The 20,340-nt window shown below is 42.0% G+C and overlaps 1 protein-coding gene across 2 annotated transcripts in view; it reads right to left on the minus strand.

Moving 5' to 3' along the window:
- CRHR1 (corticotropin releasing hormone receptor 1) overlaps positions 1-20,340 on the minus strand; it is a 327,518-nt gene that overhangs the window by 91,659 nt on the left and 215,519 nt on the right. For both annotated transcript variants that reach the window (XM_073607633.1, XM_073607634.1), the window contains one exon: positions 19,468-19,587. In XM_073607633.1, the coding sequence (XP_073463734.1) occupies positions 19,468-19,587 (120 nt within the window). The remainder of the gene's footprint in view (positions 1-19,467; positions 19,588-20,340) is intronic.

The raw sequence follows: 20,340 nt of genomic DNA on the forward strand, positions 1-20,340 counted from the left end.
GAATTAACCCCAAAAAAAGGTTAATGAAATCCACAAGTGCTTTTTTTAACCACTACCACTAAAAGGAAAAATGCAGCAATTTATTAATTGAATGAAAGGTTTAGCACTGAAAAATTTTGAAAGATAAAAAGTGCATTTTATATACAACTATATAGATCAGACCAAAATGAGGGACAAATGAGGAGGAATGAGGGACAAAGGGACTTTGCTCTAAATCAGGGACAGTCCCTCGAAATCAGGGACAGTTGGGAGGTATGCCTAAGGCCCAATGTTTCTGCCCCTGTTTAATAGGGGCATGTAATTACAATTTTTGAAATAATATTTAACAGCAGGGACCGTTCCTGTGCCCAACAAGAGTAACTGTGAGGGGTTACCGTGTTCTGCCACCACCAACACCTAAGACACAATTTTTCAGCACAGTATATAGTGCAGTCCGTATAGTGTATATATTGCAGTTCAGAGTATATAGTGCCCTCAGTGTAGTATATATAATACCTATGACAGAATTATGAAAAAAGCGGCATGGGTTCCCCCCGTCCATACCAGGCCCTTTGGGTCTTGTATGGATTTTGGGGGGGGGACCCCCATGCCATTTTTTTTTTAACTGGTGTGGAGTTCACCTTAATATCCATACCAGACCCAAAGGGCCTAGTATGGACTGGGGGGGGGGGGGGGGAACCCACGCTGTTTTTTTAAATTATTTTTTATCTATATTGCCGGGAACTGGCAATACATTACAGCCGTGAGCAATTTTAAATGACATTTTTTACTTTAGAAATGTAATTTTGCTGCAGTTCTTTTCTAAACATGGGAAAAATGAGCTACTTTACAGGCGGACAAAGGGAACCTCCCAGGCACGATTTTTAAAGGAATATTTCATTTTTATTGTTTCACTTTAAGCATTCTTAAAATCACTGCTTCTGAAAAAACGGCCGTTTTAAAAACTTTTTTTTGCATTGATACATGTCCCCTGGGGCAGGACCCCAAACACTTTTTATGACAATAATATGTATATAAGCCTTTAAAATTAGCACTTTTGACTTTGTCCCATAGACTTTAACGGTGTCTCATGTTCACACTAATTTTTTGTATGTTTGCAAGTTCTGGTAGTCCTAGTCACCAGTATGGTATTTGTAAATTGAAATCATATCCCCTCTCAAGCTTCTCTTCTCCAGAGAGAATAAGTTCAATGCTCGTAACCTTTCTTCCTAATAACTAATATCCTCCAATCCCTTTACTCGTTTTGTTGCCCTTCTCTGTACTCGCTCCATTTCCAGCACATCCTTCCTGAGGACTGATGCCCATAACTGGACAGCATACTCCAGGTGAGGCCGGACCAGAGTCTTGTAGAGTGGGAGAATTATCACTTTATCTCTTGAGGTAATCCCCTTTTTAATGCATGCCAATATTCTATTTCCTTTGTTAGCAGCAGCTTGGCATTGCAATCTACTAGGGGCCCCATGTCCTTTTCCATCCTTGAAAACAAAAGAGAAACTCCTGCGCTGCTGGCGGACTCCTAAACTAACAAGGGGACACTGCTGCAACACCTATAGTACTGCTCCAAACAGACAAAACAAAACTGGGTTATGGGGGGGAGTGGTGGTTGCGCTGTGATGGGGAGAGGACAAGAAGGGGGGGGGGGGGAAAGGGGGGGGGGGACTATACTAAACTGGAGTGTATGTAACACACATGCCAAGTAGCCCAAAAAAAGGGGGTCTATAACACACAAAATAACAATAGCCCACTGACTAGTGCCTGTGATGAGTGATTAAAATAACTACTAAATAAGTGTATGGCATGAAAGAAATAAAATGGCATCCAAATAAATAATGCACATAATGAAGGTGCAAACAAGCCAATGAGATAATAGCAAATGGTGAACAATGGGTGAATACAATATTAAGTGCCTAGGTGAGTAAAGTAATATAAATAGATCCCATTAATAAACAAGATAAAAAAACTTAAAACATGTGAAACAATGAAAATATATAAAGATATATAAAAAACAATCCCGCCACCAATGTGACACTTCTGAGTAAAGTCCAGAACCACAACAATGGATGTGTCAGGGGTAGAGGGGTGATCTGCGATGGGGGCACCTCAGTGTGCACAGGCCCCTTACCTTACAGCTGTAAGGTATACAGCATAAGTATTAGGCGCCCAGAGGGTGATGGAATCCAGGAAGTTGCAGCAAATGGTAAAGCTCACAAATGTTGTGGTATCATATGCGAAGAAAAAAAGATGAACAGCATATAGTGTGATACCGTTTGAGAAATAAAAACAGGCAGGCTGAGGGAGGGGGGAAGGGGGGGTTGCACTCACTTGTGACAGATGAGCGCAAGCCTCAAACCACGAGTGCCGAACTCGTATAATCCAAAACGCTGGCCAAGGGACCCTCTACCATCTCACTCCTCCTGTGGCTCTTTATATATTTTCATTGTTTCACATGTTTTAAGTTTTTTTATCTTGTTTATTAATGGGATCTATTTATATTACTTTACTCACCTAGGCACTTAATATTGTATTCACCCATTGTTCACCATTTGCTATTATCTCATTGGCTTGTTTGCACCTTCATTATGTGCATTATTTATTTGGATGCCATTTTATTTCTTTCATGCCATACACTTATTTAGTAGTTATATTAATCACTCATCACAGGCACTAGTCAGTGGGCTATTGTTATTTTGTGTGTTATAGACCCACTTTTTTTGGGCTACTTGGCATGTGTGTTACATACACTCCAGTTTAGTATAGTCCCCCCCTTCTTGTCCTCTCCCCATCACAGCGCAACCACCAATCCCCCCATAACCCCCTTTTCCATCCTTGATTCCTCCAGAGGTTCTCTCCCCAGTGAGTAGATTGCATTCATATTTTTGCCACCCAAATGCATTATTTAAAATTTTTCCACATTAAACCTCACTTGCCATGTAGTTGCCCACCCCATTAATTTGTTCAGATCTACTTGCAAGGTTTCCACATCCTGCGGAGAAGTTATTGCACTTTTTAGCTTAGTACCATCCGCAAATACAAAGATTGAATTGTTTACCCCATCCTCCAGGTTGTTTATGAATCTAAATAGGATTGGTCCCAGGACAGAACCTTGGGGGACCCCAATTTCCTACCCTGACTATTCCGAGTACTCCCCATTTATCACTACCCTCTGAACTCGCACTTGTAGCCAGTTTTCAATCCATGTACTCACCCTATGGTTCATGCAAATGGACCTTACTTTGTACAGTAAACGTTTATGGGGAATCGTGTCAAATGCTTTTGCAAAATCCAAATACACCATGTCTACGGGCCTTCCGTTATCTAGATGGCAGCTCACCTCCTCATAGAAGGTTAATAGATTGGTTTGGCAAGAACGATTTTTCATGAAGCCATGCTGATTACTGCTAATGATACTGTTTTGATTACTAAAATCTTGTATATAGTTCATTATTATCCCCTCCAAGAGCTTGCATACTATTGATGTTAGACTAACTGGTCTGTAATTCCCAGGGATGTATTTTGGCCCTTTTTTAAATATTGGTGCTACACTGGCTTTTCTCAAATCAGCTGGTACAATTCCAGTCAGTAGACTGTCAGTAAAAATGAGGAACAATGGTCTGGCAATTGCTTGACTGAGTTCCCAAAATACCCTCGGGTGCAAGCCATTTGGTCCCGGTGACTTATTAATGTTACATTTTTCAAGTCTATTTCTAATTCTGTCCTCTGTTAGCCATGAGGGTGCTTCCTGTGATGTGTCATGAGGATAACCACTGCAGTTTTGGTTACTGAAGCCTCCCGATTCCCTCGTGAAGACTGAGAAGAATAAATTCAATACCTTCACCATCTCACCATCCTTTGCAACCAGATTCCCTTCCTCATTATTTATGGGGCCAATATGGTCTGTCCTCCCTCTTTTACTGTTTATATATGTAGCGCCCCCCCCCCCCCCCCGGGTCTACTGGGAGCAAAAAGGTACCTCCAGAGGCAGGGAGCAAGCTTACATTCATCCCAGGGCTGAGTCAATGGCTATAATGGGAAGTTAGAACAGAATTTGGGCACCAGTCACTTTATATATTTGTAATGCTTTAATAAGGAACTTGAAAGTAAGAGAGAGGGTTAGGGGAGGTTTTAGATACCATTTGCAAATCACTTACAGACTCCTTGAATCCAAGGGAAAAACAGCTTTCTCTTTTAGCAGATCTTAAATACCTGGATAGGCCTCTCACACAGACCTAGCAGCCGGTAGAATTTCTGGACAAGCCTCTCTCACAGACTTAGTAGCCAGTAGCACTCTTGGATAAGCCTCTCTCACAGACTTAGCAGCCAGGAGTTAGTTACTACGGTTTAGTTTGTAGAATAGGATTCAGCTTCACAGTGTCAGAACTTTTAAGCCATCTGGCAACACTGCAAGAGTAGTTTAGATATAGGTGCGTCCTCCAAACGAGTCACCAGGCCCTCCTGAGAGACCAGCCTTCATCCTGGTTCTCTCCAGCAAGGGTCCTCCCCTGGATCTCCTCAGCTTGTCTCAGCTTCTTCCACACAGGCAAGACAGCCTAAGGACCACCCCAGGATTAGTAGACCCCAGACAGGCTTCTGGGCCTACTTGCAGAACTTGTAGCAACACGCCCTCAGGCCAGGAGGGCCCCGAGGTAATGAATGATACAAGAGCACATGGCTCTGCCCAATAAATACCCCCTTTCCAGAATTCACAGCGGCCAGGAATCTCCTACTGGGCTGTTCTGGAGAAAGAATTTTCATTACATAGATCAACCGAGTTGTAATTCTCATACTGGCCTGTGGTACCAGTGACACCTATTGGCAATAGTGAGAAATGCACAACTCTGTTAAGTTTAGCAAAGAACCAAATAAACTATACAATCAAATCTGAGCTGTTTACAGCTCAGCCAAAAACAAAATTTACACTATAGCCCCATTTTTAGGAACAGGGGGCTACATATACTTAAAGAATTTCTTGGGATTTTTTGTGCTTTCCTCTGCTATGTGTCTTTCGTGTTCTATCTTAGCCGCCCTAATTGCACCCTTACATTTCCTGTTGCATTCTTTGTAAAGTTTGAACGCTGATGATGATCCCTCAGCCTTGTATTTTTTGAAGGCCTTCTCCTTTGCTTTTATATGCATTTTTACATTGGAGTTAAGCCACCCAGGACTTTTGTTCGCTATTTTAAATTTATTTCCCAATGGGATGCACTGGCTAATGCCCTTATTTAATATGCTCTTAAAGCAAACCCATCTCTCTTCTGTGTTCTTTGTTTTTAAGATTTTATCCCAATTATTATCTTCTAGCAAGGTTCGTAGTTTAGGGAAACTGGCTCTTTTGAAATTCAGTGTCTTTGTATGTCCCTTATGTTTCCTATTTGTGTGATTTATACTGAAGCCAATTGACCTGTGATCGCTGTTTCCTAAATTGCCCCGTATTTTCACATCCATGATCAGGTCTGTATTGTTGGTAATCAGTAGGTCTATTAACACTTTGTTTCTAGTTGGTGCATCTACCATCTGACTCATGCAATTGTCCTGCAAGACATTTAGGAACTGGCAAGCCTTTGATGAATGCACAGTTCCTTCCACCCAGTCTATGTCTGGATAATTAAAATCCCCCATTATGATGACACTTCCCATCCTTGCTGTTAATCCAAATTGTGATAGGAGGTCCGTCTCGCCCTCCTCCCTCAGGTTAGGGGGTCTATAGCATACTCCCAGTATTACTTTCCACTTAGTTGCATCCCTTTGGAGCTCTACCCATAAGGATTCCACCCCCTCCCTAGCTCCCTTAGTGATGTCATCTCTCACATTCACTTGTACATTATTCTTGATATACAGGCATGCCCCTCCCCCTTTTTTTACTCAACAGTATCTCTAGTTCTCCCATTTTGTCCGCCAGGCTCCTGGCAATGGTGAACATGCCATGTAGTTTAGACCAGTTGCATACTGTCTTCTTATTGGGTGTTCCAAGGTTGCAAATAGGACTTATTACTATACTTACCTTGGGTTTATGTGCTTTAGTCAACCTACCACTAATGCTCCCAATACTACCCTCTGGAATATGTTCCGCGCTGACTATCTCTATCTCTGGACCCTCCCCCCCATCCCTCCCGTCACCTAGCCCCTCTAACTTTTAGGCCAGCTTCACTCCCAGCAGATCTGCACCCTCCTCATTTAGGTGCAGTCCGTCCCTTCTATAGAACTGGTGACCGACTGAGAAGTCAGTCCAGTTCTCCAGGAACCCAAACCCCTCTTTTCTACACCATCTCCTCAGCCATTTGTTTACTTCCCTAATCTCCCTATGCCTTTCTGGTGTGGCTCGAGGTACGGGTAGTATTTCTGAGAATAGTACCTTGGAGGTCCTTTTCCTCAATTTAGATCCTAAGTCCCTAAAATCGTTCTTTATGACACTCCATCTTCCTCTGACTTTGTCATTGGTGCCAACGTGCACCATGACAGCCAGGTCTTCCCCAGCCCCTCCCAGTAATCTGTCCACTAGATCTGTGATGTGCCAAACCTGAGTGCCCGGTAGACAGCATACAGTTTGGCGCTTCAGGTCTTTTGTCACAGATTGCTCTCTCTGTCCTTCTAAGAATTGAGTCCCCTACCACCAGAATCTTTCTTTCCCTTCGCTTCCCCCCCACTCTCACTGGAGGAGTTCTTCCCCTGGCAGCTAGGGGAGTCCCTCAGCTCTAGCAGTGCTGGTCCCTGACTGGTTTCACCAATGTCACTCAGTGGAGCGTACTTATTGGGATGTTCCAGCCCAGGATCGGCCTCCCTGGCACTTTCCCCTCTACCCTTCCTGACTGTCACCCATCTACTCTTTTCTAGTGCCTGCACCTCTTTGTCTCCACCCGCCTCTGTGCTGGCCCCTGCCGGTACCTGCCGGGTACAGTCCTGGCTCTCCTTAGTCTTCGGCTGACAGTTGTTTCCCCAATTTCAGAACCTGGGCTTCCAGTGAAACAACGTGCTTTATTTTTGCACAGCAGTATTCGCCCTCGATCGGATGATCAAGGAACAGATACATGCCGCAAGATGTACACCGAGTCGCATGTCCACACCCGCCGGGCATCGTGGACCCTTTCCAAATGTAACTAACAACTAGCTTCCTGACACTAATACTCAATACACAGGTACTCAACAATACAATACACAGGTACTCACAGTCCACGTGACTCACAGTCCACGTGCATACACAGTCCACGTGCACCCGCAGCCCACGTGCGCTCGCAGTCCACGTGCACCAGCAGACCACGTGCACTCGCAGCCCACGTGCACTTGCAGCCCGTGTGCACTCGCAGCCCACGTGCACTCACAGCCCGCATGTACTCACAGTCCACTTGCACTCGCAGCCCACGTGCACTCACAGCCCACATGTACTCACAGTCCACTTGCACTCGCAGCCCAGGTGTGCTCACAGTCCACGTGCATTTTCAGCCCATATATTTAATATATGTTTTCCTCAGTTATGCAGTCACGTGGAAAAAAAATGTGTGGGTACTGGATGCTGCACCTGTGCCACCCAGGCATGTAAAAAAATACATAGGCTAAACAACAAATCAAAACACAAACAGCTACTTGTGATTATCCTCATAAACAGCATCCCTCTCAGTAAAGTCCAGGGTCGCTCTGGTCACACAGGTGAACAGTCGGAGGGATCCAAGGACAAAGGGCCAGCCCACTGTAACTGGAGTACTCTAGCAGCAATCAGGGAGGGGCTCCTCGTAGTAGCTGGTCCTTCTAGAGAAGCTGTGTGCTATTGGGCTCTGACCTGGCTGCCTGCAACCCATTTTTGACACTGAAGGGCCGCTCACCTGGCTACAGATCACTTGCACAGCTACTTCTGCCTCATCAGGTATGTCCATTATGAGCTGAGGGAAGCTAAAAAAACTTCCTGGACCTTACCATTTGCCAAACGTATACTGCACATATACAGCAGCAAGGCGGCTCTCCTGCGCAGGAACATGTACCTAGTATGTTATCCAGCACTTCCAGCGGCCTGGCCCATTCCTGCTGTGATTAATAACAGTAGGAGCCGATCAGTGGGTACCACTGACTTGATGTCTGCCGATTGTCCCAATTGTTCATTACACAGGCAGAATGACAGTCTACTAATGTAAACAAGGCAGATTGCCATTCTGTCAGCAGGGAAGGCACAGACCCTGTGTTCCTGCAAAGCAGGAACACGGATCTATGCCTTCCCCCAGTACAAGCACTACAGTTTAGTAAAACAAACACTGGCTAGGAACACAGTTAACCCTTTGACTGCCCCTGATGTTAACCCCTTCCCAGCCAGTGTCATTAGTACAGTGACAGTGCATATTTTTAGCACTAATCACTGTATTGGTGTCACTGGTCCCCAAAAAGTGTCCTGGATGTTAACCGCAATATTGCAGTCCAGCTATGAGTTGCTGATCGCCACCATAACTAGTAAAAATAAATAAATAAATAAATAAATAAATAAATAAAAATTCCATAAAAATACCCCATAGTTTGTAGATGCTAACTTTTGTACAAACCAATGAATAACACTGCACATTTAAAAAGTAAAGTAGTCTGCTGCTTTGCCAATATACTGTATATTGTGCTTAGACTGCTAAGGGAATCCAAAGCAAGTGGAGCTCTGTACAAATGAGAGGGAACTCCATGAAATACATGAAATACTACAAGTTCAACACTGCAGTGCAGATTGACACTGTAATGTCCAGCGGTGAGCAGATAGCAGTATCTATTCTCCGCTCTAAAAAGGCCCTGTGCTGCTAGAATTAACTAAAGGTGATTTATATTGCTAGTAATGCAGCTCACAGCAAGCTCAAGGCGAGACGCAGCGCATGCAAATAAATATGATTTTTTTTTTTTTTTTTATTCCTTAGCCCTATTCACCCTGTAGATGCAACAAAGAGACATATACTTACAAAGGGATCAATGCAAGTGTGAGGTCTTCTTAAATAAGCACATACTGGAGAAGATTTTTTTTTCCTCTTTTATTTGTACGTATCTTTTATTTGAAGGAATGGTTCACTAAAATGCAATGCCTTAGGCAGCCTAACCTGACAAAAACCAGTGTTCAACTGCTTTGGTTTTTCAGTGACCACATCATAGCTTGCCTTCTCTAATACACAAAGCCCGTAAAGCAGAGCAATGCCCCACTGAGCCTTCTGCCTGCTACATTTTACATTCACGCAGGTTCAGGTGGAGCCCAGCTGCAGCCACTCATGCCATGCAGCAGAAAAAGTATAATCCACCTCTTACTGGTAAGCTGCTGCTGGCACATCACAAATCATAGAGCCATCAGAATGAGTGAAGATTGCTACAGGCATCAAAGACCTCGGCGGTGAATAACAGGCCCCGGTAATAGAGATAAATAATACTACGGAAGAATCAAAAGCTCGGCCAAGCAAGACTGTAGTGTGGCTGATAATGGGATTCATCTGTAACTTTCTAGTTATAGTGACAGATGGGAAGACCAAAATTACTCATACAGGTAATTGTCTGCACATGTCATCTTCATGACGGAAAACCTGAGCGGTGTGTCACCACCTACCAGCAAAGCAACAGGAAATGTTCACATTTGCCAGCACTTCCTCTGATTCTTCCCTACTTTCCAGAGGGGTGATTTAAAACAAGGGCACACAATTGGGCTCCATTTATACCTGAGTGATTTGTGAAGTGCGACAACGCATAACATGAAGATTCCCATTATACTCAATGGTACCCGTTCACACCTAGGAGTACACAAGCTTTTTTCAGGCAGATTCAAGCGTTTTCTGGCTCCATAGACCTCAATGAAAGTGCCTGAAATTTCAAGACACGGGTGTTTTTGTGCCAAACAACTGATTGTAAGGGAATGTGTGGGCAGCTGTGACTCCATTTTAGATTCCCTTCCATTTTACATAAAGTAGAAATGAACTTATATGTATGGGTTTTGCCATGGACAGCTTGGCTAACAGTTTGCACACCCTATGAGTTACTGTGGTTAAGCCGATTCCCTGAGCAACATCCTGTGTCAGCAAGTCATCAGCTATTTCTTGTTATCTAGTCAGCAGTCTAACTCTTGATAAGAAAGTACTGAGTGTAAGTTTGTATAACCCTTAGACATGTATTTTTACTTGTATATAAGCTACTCTTGTACTCAATAAAATTAGACACCTTGTGAAAACACTCAAAACTTGTTTCCCCATGTCCCATGTGGTGTCTCACGGATCCGAGGGTCTCGGTGGTCTGTCTGCAATTCCTTTCACTGATCTCTTCCTCCCAGCAACCCCAGGCGTGTGAACAAAATGGTGTCCATGCTGGATGTGGATACTTTCATCCTGGTGAGGGCCCACAAGAACCTCTACAATCCTCAGCAGTAAAGAATCAGGATAGAAATTTCCAATTTGGACATGGCTAAAGAGTTTTGATAGCACAAGACACCCCAACACCACACAGAAAAACCAGGAAGAAGATACAAGGATGGCAACAATATATGCCCTCACAGATGATATTGCTGCCCAATAGCCAAAACAGCTTGAAAAGCCCATGAAAAGAAAAAACATGCGTTTCTGCACAAAACAATGAGCAAAATGCACAAAAAATGTCAAAATCATCGGAAAACACGCTCAAGTATGAATGAGGGCGTAGGGAAGGATCATTGTGCCATGGAGATTACATGGAAAGGCAATTCAAGGCAAGATTAACATGCAAGTCCAGCCAAAACATGTTTCCAGAAGCCAACATGGCAGCATACATATGCTATAGCTCTGCCCCTATATCCACCTAAAATACCTGTTTAAATCTGTAAAAGTCTGACTGAGAGCAACCTCCCCCATTCTCCTTTTTGTCCTCAAAATCTACACCCGCAAGACCATGATGTTGTGATAAGAACCTACCTGCCAACTGTGTTGGCGTCAGTCTGGGCTCAGCCTCTCCCAGACGCAGTCACACATCCTAGGGAGGAGTTTTCTAACTAGAGACGTTAGAACCTCATGTATTGCATCTGAGTTGGTGTTTGATTGCTGGAGTCCATGATGCATGTGTTTTTTTGCATACTTGATCTGGTATTTGGTTTCTGGAATCCATGATGCATGTGTTTCTCTGCACACCTTGCTGGCATTTGGTTGCTGGAGTCCATGATGCATATATTTCTCTGCACACCTTGCTGGTGTTTGGTTGCTGGAGTCCATTCTGCATGTGTTTCTCTGCACATCTAAGCTAAATCCTGGTGCTGGTGTTAGTGCTGCCTTTTCTTTTCTCCCACAGGTATGAAAAGTTGGAGCCAATGCCCCTCGAGCACCTTTGTTCCCAAGATGGCTTCTGTTTTCACCTTTACAAACAAAGTTCCATCCTTCCCAGCAGATACAGTACCTAACCTACACTGGATGTACCAAGTGTTTAAAATGCCTACCCTCAAGCAGCTTCATAGTGAAAATCCTCCGGAAGGCTGTTTGTGTTTCCATCAGGCAAATTCGGAGAAGGAACCTACAGCAAAACCTTGTCATCTTGGAGAGTCAAGGTCATCCAGAAAACTTACAGTGTGGCCAGGCAAGAGCCTCCAGAAGTGATACGGCTCATTCAGGTAGGTCCATTTTTACATCTTTAAATTTGAGCATTTGCCTAGGGAGACATCTGCAAAGCAGCAGGCTGGTTGGCACAGTGCAGCTGCCTCAGGCACTACAGGGAATATCCAGGGGCTCATACATCAATGGACTTCAACGGATTGACTGTCCAGGCATCCATGTCTATTGTAATAAAGTTTGATAATATATTTTAGCCCTCCCTGTTTAGCTCGTTATGTATCATATGTATGCTGCCATGTTGGCGTCAGGAAAATTGTATCAAATATTTACCATAATTTTCCTTTCCTGACGCCAATCAATGGCTTTTTTTTATCTTGTTATTTTTATGGAGAATGGGGGATGTTGCTCTCAGTCAGACTTTTATAGATTTGAACAGGTCTTGTGGGTGGATATAAAGGCTCAGCTATATCACATGTATGCTGTTATGGATTGGTGTCAGGAAAGGAAAATTATGGTAAGTATTTGATACAATTTTCCATTTTCCTGACGCCAACATGGCAGCATACATATGAGTTTTATGAGTGCCCCTGTTGGGTTTTACTGCTATCCAGCACTCCACTATGGAGCATTTTCCTCAGTTCCTGTCACAGGGACAACAGTTTCACCTTACAGGAAGGAAAAATCTGCAAGAGGAACATAAACGGCAATAAAACACTGACAGGGGTTCTGAACTTCCTTTACTCAATTTACATTTTTTTTTTATTTCTTATTTTTTATTATTAGACCTCAAGGAACTGCCACACAGCCCAATTTCAATCAGTAAACTCAAAAGAAATAGTCAGCAATAGGGAAAAAAATATTTATACAGCTAGTATATAAGGTAGGGTGGTCTCCCATCCAAGTACTGACCAGGCCCAACCCTGCTTAGCTTCCAAAATCATTCAAGTTCAATACTTAGGCAGCTAGCAAGTAAGGTACACAAGGGGGGTTATTTACAAAAGGCAAATCCACTTTGCACTTGAAATTGCACTAAAAGTGCACTTGGAAGTGCAGTCGCTGTAAATCTGAGGGGTAGATTTGAAATGAGGGGAAGCTCTGTTGATTTTATCATCCAATCATGTGCAAGCTAAAATGCTGTTTTTTATTATTCTTGCATGTCCCCCTCGGATCTACAGCGACTGCACTTCCAAGTGCACTTTCAGTGCAATTTCAAGTGCACTTTGCACTTATAGTTTGCACTTGTAGTGCAAAGTGGATTTGCCTTTTGTAAATAACCCCCAAAGTTCAAAATAAAATGTGAAAACAAAAGTGCAGCACCTAAATGATCAAGAAAGAATATAACAATCTTATGATCAAAAACCAAAGTGTAAATAATATACTTATGTGACAAAAATAACCAACAAAAACTTGACCTTAAAAAGTGCATAAAAGGTCCAACAAACATGTGACTCTTCTTAGTGGTAAATAATAACTCCAACAGTTGTCAGTGTATAGTAATGATCCAACAGTCCAAATATATCACCACGTGTTGCTACAAACCACCAACTTTGCACACTCACCATCTATTAAGCTGTGTCAGAAAGGCAGCAGACAGCGTTTTTAGCACAGACAGGGCATCACAGTATGGGAATTCATCCGCATTACAATCTTCCACTAGGACAAAGGGCTGCCAGCACCACTGATTCCTCCTAGGCTTGATATCAAGCCTAGGAGGAACGCTCACCACAGCAGAGCCACAGAAAAAGGTATTTAGTGTAGTAACTAGTTTGTAAAATCAGCTTCTATCCATCCATTAAATCCATACACCAAAGTTTACAGGTATAGCAGAGTGTAAATCTACCATTTGGGGACTTTTGCTTACTAAGATGGTCGCCGGTCCAAGTGGAAGCAGCAGCGTGACGTCAGCATGTAGCTCCTCCCAATGCGTTTTGTGTGCATGCACATCTTCAGGGGATACTAGTAAAGATACTACACGCAAAAAAACGTTGGAGTTATTTACCACTAAGAAGAGTTTGTGGGACTTTTTAAAGTCATGTTTTTGTTGGTTATTTGTTGGTTATTTTTGTCATAAGTATATTATTTACACTTTGGTTTTTGATTATAATATTGTTATATCCATTCTTGATCACTTAGGTGCTGCACTTTTGTTTTTTACACTAATTTCAATTGGGCTTTTGGGGGGCAGCGGCTTTGTAGCACTCAATAGATTTTAGGCTTTTGTGAGAACCTTTTATCCAATTTTGTTTCATATCATGATCTGGGTATACTTTTTATGCAGACCTATTTTTAGCACTCATAATACCACTCCAAAACAACTGCGCCTAACCGCTAGCCTGAAAATGAACATAATGATAACAACATAAAGTGAATCTAATCCCAAGAAAAAATTTATAAAAACAAAGTAATATATTGGAGCCTATATATTCATAGATGGAGCAAAGAGGGGTCCATGTGACCCACTTTCCTTCCTTCCATGTGACAGTACAGGTGCTTGCAAATGGATTGCTCAAGTTGCAAACAGAGCATAGCGGAGTAAGGGTAGGTGAGTATGTGCAGCTGCTGGGGCCACCAATAAAGTGACCCCGTGACTTTGCCCTGCATGACAGACTCACTTATGTGATAGATCTGTATATATTTTATGAAGGTCATAAGGGATCTCTTTTTTCAAAAGTTCAAGAGCTTAGCATAAATAAATGTCAAACTAATTTTTGACTATTGTTAACATGCACAAGATAAAAAGGAATTTAGAACAAACAACTCAACTTCTAAGGGAATTTAAAACTCTGCAAATGTATCCCCCGCAGTACACAATTGACTTTGAATGACAATTACTCAGTCATGCAACATTGTATCCATATTACATTTTTGTTCTTTTTTTTCACACAAATCGAGCTTTCTTTTAGTGGTATTTGATCACCACTGGCTTTTTTATTTCTTTGCAATATAAATGAAAAAAGACTGAGTGTATATTATTTGGTCTTTGTGAAGGTTATAGAGTCTACAAGCTATGGTGCAATCACTGAAAATTGATCACACCTAATGTACTGACAGCCTCTCATTTCTCGAGACACTAACAAGCCAGAAAAGTACGAATATACCCCAAATTACCCCTTTTTGGAAAGTAGACATTCCAAGGTATTTAGTATGAGGCATGGTGAGTTTTTTTTGTAATTTGTAGTTGTCATTTTTTGCCACAATTCTTTGCAAAATGAAGATTTTTTTTACATAATTGTCATAAGTTATTTCTCACACACAGCATATGCATACTACAAATGACACTCTAAAATACATTCTACTACTTCTCCTGAGTACGGCAATACCACATGTGTGAGACTTTTACACAGCCTGGCCAACATGCAGGGAGCACCATCAGGCATTCTAGGGACGTAAATGACACATTTAATTTATTGAGTACCTCTAAAAACACTTTTGAAGGCCCTGGAGCACCAGGACAATGGAAAAGCCCAAAAAAATTACCCAATTTTGTAAAGCAAACACCCCAACATATAATCTATGAGGCATAATGAGTCTTTTGAACATGTCATTTTTTCCCACAAGTTTTTGGAAAATGTGGAAAGAAAATGAAAACACTTTTCCTTTTACACAAAGTTGTCCATTTATAAGACATTTCTAACACATAGCATGTACTTAGTAAAAGTTACACCCCAAAATACATTTTGCTACTCCTCCTGAGTATGGCAATACCACACGTATGAGACTTTTACGCAGCCAGGCCACATACAGAGACCCAACATGTAGGGAGCACCTACACCAGGTGACCAGGGGGACCAGGTGTTCTAAGGACATAAATTACACATCTAATTTGACTATCTATTACACTTTTGTGAGACACTGATGGGCACTGATGTGGCATGGATGTGGCATGGATGAGTACTGATGTGGCATAAATGTGGCACGGATGAGTACTGATGTGGCATGGATGAGCATGAATGAGTCATGGATGAGACATGGATGAGACATGGATGAGCCATGGATGGGCACAGAAGAGCCATGGATGGGCACGGAAGAGCCATGGATAAGCATGGCTGGGCATGGATGAGCATGGATGGGCATGGCTGGGCATGGATGAGTATGGCTGTGCATGGATGAGCATGGCTGGGCATGGATGAGCATGGATGGGCATAGCTGGGCATGGAAGAGCATGGCTGGGCATGGCTGGGCATGAATGAGCGTGGCTGGGCATGGATGAGCATGGCTGGGCATGGATGAAGCATGGATGAGCCATGGATGGAGCATGGATGAGCCATAAATGGACAGGAATGGGCAGAGATCAGCGCTGTGGGCGCTTTAGATCCAGCCCACAAGTGCTGCTGCACCGGCTCCTTCCTCTCCTCGCACGCTGTACCGATCGGTGCAAGGAGAGGGGGAGGTGCTGAACCGGACATGCTCTGGTCTGTTGACAACCAATCGCTCCGTCATTGGATGGATCACGTGGTAAACGGCCACTGTCATTGGCCCTTTACGCCGACCCGTGACACGCCGGGTCCGACCGCGCTGTAGCCGTTATTCTAAGGACGGTCGGCAACTGGTTATTACGTTTTTTGATGTTTGTAACTTTTATGTGAAAAAATTCTAATAAAAATAATTAAAAAAAAAAAGTGTAGAACTCTGGAGTGCCAGTTTATACTCCAGACTAACTTCCTAGAGGCCTTCATGAGCATTTGCGTTTAGAAGCGTTTTTTACAGATAACCTCACAATGCAGGAAAAAAAAAAATCTTTCTCTCTCTCTTTCCTTTGCCCCACCTGCTCTTGTATAGAGGGATTGGAGATCCGTGTTGGGGGTATTCGCCCTTTCTATTGTGCAACTGAAATTGAGGGAGAATACAAAATGTAGAGGAGAAGACTTCCAAAGGGAGACTTGTTGCAGTGCCAGATGTCTAAGAGAGGATTTCCCTCACTTCCTAGATAATAACAAAGCTTTTTAACCCTTACCTAGTCTATCTATGGTTGAAACAATGGCTTTAGATACACTTTAAATACTGGTATTTCACTTCTCAGCGGTATTCCTATGAACCCAGTAACTCTGATGGTAAAACCTGTACTAAAAAGCCTGGAGCCTAGACTCGTTCTTTGAGCCGAAATCAATGTTTTGTCCTTATGATTGTCAAACTTACTTAAACCTTAAAAAGTCTACCTGTATCTCTGAGCTGTAATGATTGTTTGTTATTGTGAAAAAATGGATTTCCACTTTGTATTCTCTTCTTGTTAAACATTGAAAAAAAAAATAATAAAAAATTATTGTTTAAAAAAAAATTACACTTCTAAATTATACCAAAATCTCCATTACATAGAAAAATAAAGCACACTGCCTAACTCAAATAGTTAAAGTGTTACTAAACCCACAACAGTAAAATCAGTCTGTATATGCAGTAAAGCATGCTTGTTATACTCACTGTGGAACCTAAGGGGTTAATCCTCTGCATTGTGTAAAAATATGCTTGATCCTGTCTTCTCTTATCCTCCCCTTCTTCCACTCTCCATAACCTATCTCCTGATAAAGCAGAGCCTTTGGAGTCACTCTGCACATGCTCAGTTTGGTGTGAATTGCTAGAAAGTTTTTTGGGAGGGTGCATGTGATCAGCACCGGGCCAATCAGCGCTGTCCAGACAGAGGGTCAGGGGTCCTGCAGCCTCATAGGACAGTCAGATGAGAATCAAAACTCCTCCTACAAGCTTCAATCAGTGCTCGGCCGGACACTGATAGAAGTCACAAGACTGCTATATACCGCTGATGAGAAAAGGTATTTAGCAGTTTATATTTACTAAAATAATTGTACTTCCATGTTCTGTGTACAGTGGGAGATCAGATATAGTGAATACAGGGTCCTGGGTTTAGTGACACTTTAAAAGCTCAGTGGGAGTACTCCATTGCATGTATCATTCTTGTAGTGGTCTCTAACCTGACAACAATTTCCAAAAAGAAATCAGCTTTCAAAGACAAAACTTGAAAAGAAAGTTGACCCGCAAAATAACCTTATTTGTTGAATTTGCCTTTGAAGCTGATTTATTTTTGGACATTGCTTAACTCCCCTTTATTCCTCCATAGAATTGCTGTAATCATCTTACATCAGCATATAGTATCTACACTGAAGTCTGATAACGGTGGGGTAGGTGAGAAAAATATTGTCCTGCTTTTCTGGCTAAAGAAATACCAGATTTTAACTAGCTATTCACATACTTTACATAGCAGAACAATGTTGAAATCTTTTAAAATTAGAAGCATATAATGTTTAATAATCTAATATGGACGCTTGCATTAATGTGCAGTCTGACAATTCGCTGCAGATTGGAAAAATTGGTCACATGGAATGGCAAATTTCAGCTCGCTCGTGCAGTATTACATTATGCATTGAATTGATTAGCTCATCTCTATTTATTATGTTCTAATATTATTTTGCATAAGTCGCCAGTTTCCTTTCATTATGTAAATGGACAGTAATCTGTACCCTTTCAAGTCCTATAAAAGAAGTCAATTTACTGAAAACATAATCCATCAGTTTTAGAGCTGATTCATAGGTAGAATATGGGTTCCAGATGAAAGAGGTTACGAACCGCTGCGCTATATATTCCCATCATCAACTCTTTTGCCAATTAGAGCTGTGATCCACTGAATTTGTCATAGCAGTCAATGATGTTAAATACAGCTACAAATTTTAATGTCATTGGCCAAATGCCCAACCCTTGGTGACACATCTTCACTTTGAAATATATGTGGGATTGGAAGAGTAAAATTATTAAAGAAATTAACTTTAATTAAAAATTAAAGATTCAAGTCTAATGGTATGCCATCTCATGTGCACATTAATGAAGACGTTTGTGAAGCAGCCCTATTGGAATTGAATTGAAAACAAATACAGTCCTATAAAGTGCCCCTGCTGTGGCACTGGGTCCTGGCAAGGCTTGCCTATGCTTATCCTGGCAGCAGTGACAGATGTTTTTGGAATTGCGGTTAGTGTGTCTTACATACATGGTGGTCATGCCCATGTCTGATCGGCTTCTTGTCCAGGGTCTTTAGCCTACTGCAATCCCTATTTCATGTAACGGTATGCAAAGACTGGCTCTTTTACATTGCCCTATACTGGGTCAGCCCATCAGAAATTGGCCTCAAACCTTTTTATATATACCAAGCAAACTATAGCCCAGGCCTGGAAGACTCCGTCTTTTGCTTTTCAGGGAGTGAATAACAGGATGACTGCCCTGATGGGTAATGAGCAGATGTCCAGAATTTTGAAGGATTCACATGGGAATCTATTGAAAATGTGGGACCCTTGAATAAATTACGATTAGATGTGGTCAACTGTAAACCTCGCTTGTGCAGGTCCCACGTCTGTGGTACTCGCCCTCTTCTGGGGCCTCTCTCTCTCTTTTTTTTTTCTTTCTCCTTTTTCTTCCTCCTCTGTCTCTTTCCTTTCCTTTTCATTCCTGATATTAAGGCTATTAGATGAAGACTGATATCCCTATAGGGGACAGTGCAGTATTGCTTGTTATACTTACCTTACCTCTACAATGGTCCTCTTTGGTCCTGGTAGCAGTTTATAGTTATGTTATTTATCATACGCACATACGGTGTATTTTGTACATGCCTGTTCAAAGTCGCCCCTGCGTGGGCAAACCATGGCTTGTCATACCCTCTTGAAAATTAATTTAAAAAATTGAAACAGAAAACAAATGTTCCTTACTCTTCAATGATGATCTTCAAAAGGCTATTTCCAATGATGAGCCTACATATGGGATGGAGGCACATATAGGGTCCATGCTGCGCTAACAACACATAACTCAAAACATGTGACATGACTATTTTTACAAAAGGAAAAAGAAACAAAAAAGTATTTTGGCAGCATTATTTACTACATTATGTTATATACAAAGCGCAGTCCAATTGTAATAGAAGTTTCCCATCAAATGTAACTTAATCTCTACACCTTACACGTTATGTGAGTTAGAGCCTTACCTGTTGTGTTGTACTGTACACCATGGAAGTATTCAGGACATGGTCGTGCCACCAGTTGCCCAGCTGGTGTTCGAGGCCAACAGGTCCCAATCATATCAATAGAGATATTACAGGCCAGACCTGCAGAGGAACAATATTTTGTTAATAATGGTATCTCTTAACAGTCTTAAATAATAAAATAACTAAAGTACAATACTCAAGAACCAACAACGGCCTAGTTGAATTTCTGTAATATGCCGGTATGGTTTGGGGATAGGAGTCGTGAGATCCTTGGTTGTTTCTGGGGGAGGGAACATGACATTCTATGAAGACATATTTTTGATAGCGTACTACGCGAATGGTTTATTAGGAGATGACTAGCATACGCTCTCAGCAATGTACCATGTTAGCCCGAGCTATTTTTGTGAATATTCCATAGCTCTTGAGTTGTATGTGTATTGTTTGTATTGAAAATGCAATAAAAATAATTAATCACTTCAATACTAGGCACTTAGACACCTTCCCACCCAGGCCAATTTTCAGCTTTCAGCGCTGTCGCAATTTGAATGACAATTGCGCGGTCACGCTACATTGTACTCAAACAATTTTTTTATCATTTTGTTCCCACAAATAGAGCTTTCTTTTGGTGGTATTTGATCACCTCTGCGGTTTTTATTTTTTGCGCAACAAATAAAAAAAGACCTAAAATTTTGAAAAAAAACATATTTTTCTTTGTTTCTGTTAAAAATTTTTGTAAATAAGTACGTTTTCTTCTTCAATGATGGGCACTGATATGGCTGCACTGACGGGCACTGATACGGCAGCATTGATGGGCACCGATGAGGGGGCACCAATGAGGTGGCACTGATGAGGTGGCACTGACGGGCACTGATG

This window comes from Aquarana catesbeiana, linkage group LG12, assembly GCF_042186555.1.
Source record: "Aquarana catesbeiana isolate 2022-GZ linkage group LG12, ASM4218655v1, whole genome shotgun sequence".
Lineage (NCBI taxonomy): Eukaryota > Metazoa > Chordata > Amphibia > Anura > Ranidae > Aquarana > Aquarana catesbeiana.